Raw genomic sequence first — 9,088 nt, forward strand, 5'->3', positions numbered from 1 at the left:
GATGCTGCCACCACCATGCTTCACAGTAAGGATGGTGTTCTTTGGATGATGCGCTGTGTTGGGTTTGTGCCAAACGTAACGCTTTGCATTTAGGCCAAAAAGTTGCATTTTAGTTTTGTCAGACCACAAAACTTTTTGCCACATGGCTACAGAATCTTTTTGCATACTTCAAACTGGATTCAAGGTGGGTTTTCTTGAGTAAAATACAGGCCAGATTTGTGGAGTGCTTAGGATGTTGTTGTCACACTTTGGCCAGTCTTGGCCATAAAAGTCTGTAGCTGTTGCAAAGTTGCCATTGGCCTCTTGGTAGCCTCTCTGATCAGCCTCCTTCTTGCTCGGTCATCCACTTTGGAGGGACGGTCTGATCTCGGCAGGGTCTTGGTGGTGCCATACACCTTCCACTTCTTAATAAACGTCTTGACCATGCTCCAAGGGATATTCAAGGCCTTTTGCTATTTTTTTTTATACACATCCCCTGATCTGTGCTTTTCAACAACTTTGTCCTGGAGTCCTTTTGAAAGTGCCTTGGGGCTCATGGTTGAGTCTTTGCTTTGAAATGCATTACCCAGCAGAGGGAACCTACAGGAACTGCTGACTTTATCCTGAAATCACAGGTGGAGGCCACTTAACTTGATGTGTGATTTTGAAGGCAATTGGTTGCACCTGAGCAAATTTAGGATTGCTGTTACAAGGGGGGTGGACACTTATCCAACTAAGCTATTTCAGTTTTTATTTAATTAATTTTCTACAAATTTCTAGAATATTTTTTTCACTTGGAAGTTGTGGGGTAGGTTGTGTAGATAAATGAAGAAGAAAAAAATATTTTAATGCATTTTAATTCCAGGCTATAATGCAACAAAAGGTGAAAATTGAAAGGGGGGTGTAAATAAGTATATATCTATCTACCTCTATCTATCTATAATATCTCTCTCTATCTATATCAACTTTTCTATACATTTTTTTTTTTTAAATTCAAACCCCATATATAATCAACTTTTTGTCTCTTCAGTATACATAAGATGATTTACTAATATGAAGATCTAGACTTTTTTTTTTTTACATTTGTTCTGTCATGGTAGACTTTTGTTTAGAGTAGCATACATTATATCTGCAGCATCTGTTCCAGTAAATGAAAATTAAAAAGTATACAAATGCTTCTGCTCCACCCCCACCCCGCAGGGTCCTCTGAGGTGTCTTTGGATCAAGAGTCTGAAGATGACACTCACTCCTCCCACAGCTCCTTGGACAAGCAGACGCACCACCGCGCCAACACCACCATGCACGTGTGCTGGCACCGCAACACCAGTGTGTCCATGTCTGACCACAGCCTGGCCGTGGAGGTACCCCTCCCTTCCCTCCCTCCTCACTCCACTCTGAGAACCCAGGGACACCATCAGCCAAGTTTTAGGGTATAGGCTGGAGGCTTCAGGACATGCCCAGGCTTCAGATTCGACAGGTCTACACCAGTGAGACTCCTTGATAACTAAACCGGTCCTGCTGCTGCATTCCACCCCCATTCGGAACGTCTTTGTCACGCTTCTATCTGTACACTTGAACTGCTCTTCCAGTTGTAATAAACTTGGTATGAGTGTTCCTTTTGCTCATTAGCTATGATGGCTTTGTCTTCAGAACCACATTGTGGGTAGTAATTGTTTGAGATGCTTTTCTATCAACTGTGGCTGTAGGTCATGGTGAACTACTTATTCATGGCTAACCATTTGCAGGGAATATTTGTTACTTGTTTGAGTCCCCTTTGATAAATAAAGGGATCCTTAGACTCATGACATTAATAGGAGTGAAATGATGCATTGATCTAATGCCTTGATACAATACACATCACAATATGCATAGTGGTCCTGATGGGCTACTAGTATGATGCAGAAGATCAAATTACTATATAAAAATGGTCCATCATTAAATGAGGAGGAGAATGTGTTTTCATACCAACTGTAAAACAAACGTGTTCAGGAACCACTTGGTGAGCTTCAGAGCTATATTGTGCTTTTAGTCTTGTGTCGCAATACAAATGATAGGAGAAAAGGCATCCCCTCCAGTGGAGTCCCACAAGGTATCTTATTCTCAAACCCTTTTGGGACAGCAGATAGTCTAACCAGAGGGGTTTAGATATCACGCTGCCTCTTTTGGTGGTTTAGTGCTAAATTGGTGTTCTGTTTCCCTGGGTTACTCGCTGGCCACTCTCTCTAACACTGCTATTCACTTTCCCACAGGTCTGCAGTCAGTTCCAGGCGCTCTGTCTCATCGTTTTTTCTGTAGTTTCAGCACTACTCATTTGTCACTCTTCTTCTGTACTGTCTCTAGGGAAACATAAACCTGTTGTCTCTGGCTCATTGTGTGATGTCAGATACAGTTCAGAGAGTTTTGCTTAGTACTTCTGAGTGCACAGTGAGAAGCTGATGAGGCAGTATGAAGGATGAAGTGAAATCCTGCTTGTCGGTGTCCTTGCCTCCCAAGAAACTACCCGCACACCTCAGTAACCCAGCTTCTGCCATTCAATTAGCAGTTTCTGCAAAAGGTCTAATCTAAATCATGCTGATTTAGTGATGTTTCAAGAAAGTTTAATACAAGTTCAGTAAAGTTTAATAAAAACCACTCTAGACCTTTTTCCCCATAATTGTGGAAAATATTATTACACTTGTAGTATGTCCAAATGATTCTTTGTTTAAATGACATATGAGGGATTTAGTATTAATGTTTTTATAGAAATGGTTACCTGGAGGTTAATGCCGTTTCACCTTTTGATATTTCTCCAGAATCAATGCTTTTTAATTGAAAATGTCTAAAGTTAGAAACTTACAATTTATACAAAACCAAAGCAGTCTAGATTATTTTAGCAAAGCTTTGAAATACATTATGCACATGCCACAGTTTCCACAATCTGATTTCAGGTTGGAGTTCGCCTGTATATTCAAATCTGCTGTTGAAGTAAATATCCTTGGTGCAGCAGTTATTTTGGAAATGGACTGAGGTACATGTTAACAAAAATCTTTATCAACAGCGTCTTTTGAATTTGTGCTTCTGACATTACTTATAAACTTGGGTAGAGACTTCATTGCTGTCCTGTCACTAACTGCTTCTGTGTTTGCTGTTCTCCCTGTGCTAACCATCCTTTCCTGTGTCTTTCTCTTTTCTTCTCGTTCTCACTTGGGGTCTCAATCTTCTGCTCTCCTGCTGTCTCCCGGGAGCTCCCCCCTCGCTATCTCTCGGGTCAGGTCCAGAGACCCAACACCATCACTCGTGTGCTGGTACCGTAACCAGAACCTCTCTCTGTCTGATTACCAGCGCATGACCCAGGTACAGCTGGCACCTGCCCCTGGCCTCCCCTCAGCTGCAAGACAGATTTTTAAATAGTCACCTTTCCTGTCCAGCCCAGCTCATCTAATCTACTGTTCTCTTCGCTACACAGAGGGATGTATCAGCCTTTGTAGTCAGGTGTCAGTTATTTACAGGTATAAGAAAAATAAATCGGCCCTGAATGTTTCAGAGCCCCCCTGTTAAAGGCACGACCGTGTGGTTGGCAGGTGGGCTATGCTCCCAGTTGATGGTCTTAGTTGGGTATCCCAAGGGCTAAGTTCCAGTGGCCCTGAGGCGTTCACAGGTATGATAGTCAAAGTAGACAAACTCATTCACCTCACCTGGCTGGTTGACAGCTGTGGAGCTGGCTTCTCCTCCAGGGGTTGACATCTGCTATGGTGCTCTTAGTTGTAGGAGGCACTTGGCTTGGAGGTGGGATGATCGAAGGGGTGTTGCTATGGTTTTAAAAAAAAGCTTTTGGGTAAAAAGAAATTCAAAGGTGTCTCTCTTTGTTTCCTAAATTTATGTATAGGCCAAGGTATGGTAAACCACATGTTTCAGAACAGCTAACCACCTTCAGGACTCGCTAAAAAATGGATTTAATCAAATTAAAGTTTAGTAATGATGCAATTAGGAAAGCAGTAAGAACCTAAACATTACTTAGCTTTTGGAAAATCAGGCTTTTCCAGTAAGAAGTTGGTCAGAAAATAATAAATGCTGGGAACAAAATGAGGCGGTTCGCTCCATGCAGGTTTGTATCTTCCTTCAGTCTCTATGCTAGCAGTGATAATTTCATTAGGTTGTGTCACTCCTCTTGACAGCTAGTCTTGCTCCTGTTTCAGAACCAGCTCTCCGGATACCTGCTGAGAAAGTTTAAAAACAGCAACGGCTGGCAGAAACTCTGGGTCGTCCTCACCAACTTCTGTCTCTTCTTCTACAAAACACACCAGGTATCAGAGATTTTTATATTGAGAACCTGACTTTACAATTGGAAGGTGGATGTTATTCTTAAGTTGTATGTTTTCTGGCAAATTTATACAATTATGTGAGTGGCCACGTAGCTAAAACTCCTAATTTCTAATATACAGCAGGTATTGTTTTTTGTTCATAACTTTTAGTAAATTGCAAAGCACATGGTGTGTCTCTTTTGAAATTTAGTCTGAAACTGGTTGTATGATTTCATAAACAGTTTATACTGCCACCTATTGGATTTTTGGATTAAAAACAAGAACATTCAGATTTAGGTGATTCATAAGAAGAAAACTGCATGGAGCATAAAAATACAAACAGATGTACTCCAAAGCTTCTTTAAAAATGACATAAAAAAAGGAAACTGATAAACCATATCAAATTAAAAAATAAACAAAAAAATCCTTAATGTTAGCAGTAAAGGGACTAATGCTCAGTTGGGAGTGTACTGCTGATGGTTTATATAATAGATTACCTTAAGTATTGCCTGTAGCTTTGTGGTGGCATCCCCAATTTAACATACATAGGAATTCAAATGATATTGGGGCATTTCAAATTTGAATAGTCTGGTGACAAAAGGTTAAAGTGTTGCATAAAACAGGAAAGCTATTGTGTAGCTAACAATTTAGACTGCATTCCAAACCTACATGAGCCAGCATGCTGTATTTTAAAGCCACTGCTTATAGTGTCCCAGTTATCACTGCCATAAAATGGTTTTCATGCAACCTAATTCCTACAGAGCTATCCTACAGGGACTGAACTGTCAGTATCCCAATACAACTAACCTAGTTAATGAGATCAGGTTCAAGTAGTGGCAATCTGTATCCCCCAAATGCCTAAAGCTGGAAATCTGGAGGGCCAATTCTCTTAAGCCCATATAGCCCAGGGCTTTGTGACATCCTTATGAAGCTGTAGGTGACATTTTTAAAGCCGTTTCCACATTTAAATGGTTCAAGCCACAATTTCTAAATCATGATTTGAGGAACTTTGCTTGAAAATGTCCGAGTTGCTTCGTCTTGAATGTGCTTTAGGGGTGAGGGAGCTATTCAAATCTGTGGTGGTTTGCTATCCACCAAGTCTAGTGCATAGACCCCTGCAATATGTTTTTCTAAGTGTAACTGTGTTCACTCGTTTGGCAGGATGACTTCCCATTAGCAAGTCTCCCATTGCTAGGTTACACAGTCGGCACCCCAGCTGAGGCAGACTGCATTCACAAAGAATACGTCTTCAAACTGCAGTTCAAATCGCACGTGTACTACTTCAGAGCTGAGAGTGAATACACCTTTGAAAGGTACACAACACTTCCTTTTAATCTTTCTACTGTGAAGGCCAATCTGGCCTAGAGGCTTTTCAAACCTTAGTCTATTTTCATTGTTAAAGAAATTGGATCCAACCTGCCAAGTCAATGACATTTATTCTGAAGAAGTTTAAATATGTTTCAACTCATTTCAATTTGAGGAAACATCACTGAACATAAGAATTTACAAACAAGGAGGCTTGTGACAAAGTGCCCACCCCTGTGTGTATTTTGTGTTAATGTTGGTGTATAGTCATTGGTAAACGGGATATAAACGGGTCTGTGTACACACTCGTGTTACACAGACCCGTTTATATACCTTTTACCAATGACTATACACCAACATTAACACACAACGTGTAACACAAAATACACACAGGAGCGGGCTCTTTGCCACACTATTCGGCCCATTTAAGCTTGTCTGTTTACTGGTGCTGATTGATTTCCAGAACTTTGTCAAGTTGGGCCTTAAAGGATCTAAGTGATTCTGTCTCAACAACGTGACTAGGTAGCCCATTCCATACCCTCACAACTGTCTTAAAGTGTCTCCTGTCCTCTGTCTCCACTTCATTTCTAACTGTGTCCTCTGGTCCAGGTTTCTGTGCTGCTCGTAAAGTATTTATGTAAACATTGTTGATTCCTTTTTAAGATTAAGACTTCCGTTTTGCCCCTCTAGTTTTTTCTTTGCCCTTCTTTGACAGGCTTGCAGTGACAGCTTGTTGTTGACTTAGCTGGTGCCATTTTAAATATTTTGCTCCTCAAATAAATCGTATCTGACTTTGATCCAATTTCTTTGACCATGAAAACAGTGCTTCCAATAATTTGATCAACTTGGATACAATTCCTTAGACTAGGTTCAGAATCCCAGCACTCTTATCAAACGAGCTACTGAAATCCCCATCGCTCCACACTGCAGACAATGCTTTGTCTAAACACCGAGCTTCTCAAAACCAGTACCCTACAGCATAACTAAACAAGCCCGCTATCTTTAGAAATCTCTGTTGTAGCTATTAATTCTGACCTGCTGCCTGAGGTAATCTTTTTTAATAGTACGTATTTTATACTCGCCATCTACCTGATTTTTTAATGATTTTTTTTAATAGCAAATCCTTGTGCAGTTTGCCCAAAGAATGCAATAGCAACTGTTGACATTATCAAAGTTTATGTTTAAATTGTTAACACAGAAGGATAAATTCAGTTGATCTCAATGTTGACAGATCAAATACGGCCACTGTTTCTGTTAAATTATTAAAGGGTCCCAAGCAGTACAGCTTAGTTTTAGTATTTCTAGTGGTAAAAATATCTAAAAGATTTAAATGATGGTATTTGTAGCTGCTAAGATATGTTGAATAGACCCCAGAATGTTTAAGGGCGATCAGTATATTTGTGTGTCTAGTTTAAGTGACCTGCTTTATTCCGGTTGGCAGGTGGATGGAGGTGATCAAGAGTGCTGCCAGCGCCACCGGGAAAATGAGCCTTCTGATCCCAAAGAAATCCAAGGAAATTAACGGGAACTGAGCAGCTATGAGTGCTGGAGCTGTGTGCACTGGACAGGGCCTGCAGACTCTCTGGGTGTGGCCTTTCAGACTGGGGCAGGCTTCTTTTCTTGGACATTAAAAACACTAAGGGCTGTGGCACACCCAGTGCAAAAGATTGCTACCATTTGAACATGTTAACAGGTGTGATTCAGAAATGTCTACCCACACTAGAACCTTGGACATCAGCTCACTTTATTGTAGCATGCTTTTGTAACCCAGCCTAATTTTATTGTAGCTACCACGTCACCAAACCCTGACCAGAGCAGTAGAACAACTGGGACACCATTAGGTGTGGGTGATGCTGCCTGCAAGACAATCTTAACACAAGAAGTACATACAAATTAACCTGAAGAATAAGATGTAAAAGGTTGTGATGGTAACAGTAAGTGGGGGGAGGTTGTTGCTACCCTGAAGAAAATGCCATAGACTGCGGATAAGGAAGAATCTATAAGACTGAAGACATAATGTTGTCCTGTGTTCTTGCCAATTTTGCAAATGTGTGATTCTGTTTGAACAGTGTGCTAGAACCGATTTCTCAGCTGATTGCAGCTGTACACAAGTAGATGGGAACAGGTTCCCTTAGGGAGGAACTGGCCATTACAGGCAAGGAATTTTATCTGGGAAATGTGCAGAAGAAACTGAAGAAGCACAGTACCGCTGAAACATTTTAATTCTTGCATAGATTTACCTACAGATATGTGGTAAATATGCTGTGACTTATATAAGGCCTGTTTTTTTTATTTGATGTAGTTTAAAATAATATGTGTTTAGGATGGTCATTTTAACATGTGATTCTTGGTAGTACTAATTTAGTTTAGTATAAAGAAGCTGCTCAGCTGATGAATTTCACTTAGTTTTTTGGGGGGGGTACAATTTCAAATATAGTGAACATTAAACAGACAGAGTTGCATAAATGTTAGGGGCTAGTGTGACATGTTTCCCCACTTCGTGGTGTCTGTTTTTGGCTACTAAAAATTGTACAGCTTCAATAAGCAGTGAAGTATCCCTGCAGTTTGTTTGTCAGTTTCTGTGACACCTTTGAGTTTAGAATATCATCATGGTTTTACTTGTTAACATGCCTTGGTTACCAATGGGCATCTTCATACAGAATGATGGTTACAGTATTCATATTTGTTGGGCTTTATGGTCAGTAGTGAAGGATTTGATCTTTTACTTTTTTACAGCTTTAAATTTGAGTTCCCTATCAAGTACAAAATGTAACCATTACCTCATAAGTTAATGGTTACATTTCTATTTCAGGGAGCTAAGGTTATGAAAATAATGTTTTCTTGTATAAAGAGGGCATTGCAAGCAGCCCTCATTTCAAAATCCTTGTCTTTTGAAATGGTTATTTATCTTTTTTTTTTTGTTATGGTTTGTTAGTCATTTTGTCACTTTGCAGTTCTGTGGGGTGCATATTAATCACTAAAAGCTGCAAAATACTGCATTTGTACTGGAATAGCCCATCACCTGTTGATGTTTTTCCAAAGCAGCACTGCAGTCTAACTTTTTTAGTCTTTTATAATTCTAGTTTATTTGAAGATCTAAAATCCTCAATGTATTTGTAATTTATGTGTGAACTGTTTTCTGATGCCTGTTAAACAGTTTTTCATGTCCCTTTTGTGAAGAGAGACTATAAAGCTGATCGCTCTGTGTGTGTATTTTGGATAATTTGTGTTTTTTTTTTTTTTTTTTTTTGGGGGGGGGGGGGGGGGTCACTTAAAGTACTTTAGTATTACTTAAAAGATATATATCAAGTGTAGCTAATAAACATTTCAGCAAAACCGTTGATTTTATTACTGTTTTTAAAGATCCCACTGAAACCTTCAAAGAGACTAATACAGTGCTACTAACCAGGTGCAGTGTCATTAAGAGGACTGGAATCCTTAGCTACCTCTGTCTCAATCTGCATAGCTGTGCGTTTTCTGGCTGAAACACAATTCCATGATGTTTTGCTACTGAACTGGGCTGT

At 39.9% G+C, this 9,088-nt stretch overlaps 1 protein-coding gene across 4 annotated transcripts in view; it reads left to right on the forward strand.

The window, feature by feature from the left end:
- LOC121326969 (FERM, ARHGEF and pleckstrin domain-containing protein 2-like) overlaps window positions 1-8,777 on the forward strand; it is an 81,008-nt gene extending 72,231 nt beyond the window's left edge. For 2 of the 4 annotated variants that reach the window (XM_041270649.1, XM_041270648.1), the window contains exons 24-27: window positions 1,180-1,340; window positions 4,155-4,262; window positions 5,421-5,572; window positions 7,006-8,777. In XM_041270649.1, the coding sequence (XP_041126583.1) occupies window positions 1,180-1,340; window positions 4,155-4,262; window positions 5,421-5,572; window positions 7,006-7,096 (512 nt within the window). In that variant the 3' untranslated portion in view covers window positions 7,097-8,777. Of the gene's footprint in view, window positions 1-1,179; window positions 2,987-4,154; window positions 4,263-5,420; window positions 5,573-7,005 lie in introns of those variants that run through there. The other 2 variants (XM_041270650.1, XR_005951520.1) reach the window with 2 other exon arrangements.
- Window positions 8,778-9,088: the final 311 nt, after the last annotated feature.

This window comes from Polyodon spathula, chromosome 14 (assembly GCF_017654505.1).
Source record: "Polyodon spathula isolate WHYD16114869_AA chromosome 14, ASM1765450v1, whole genome shotgun sequence".
NCBI classification, from domain to species: Eukaryota; Metazoa; Chordata; class Actinopteri; order Acipenseriformes; family Polyodontidae; genus Polyodon; species Polyodon spathula.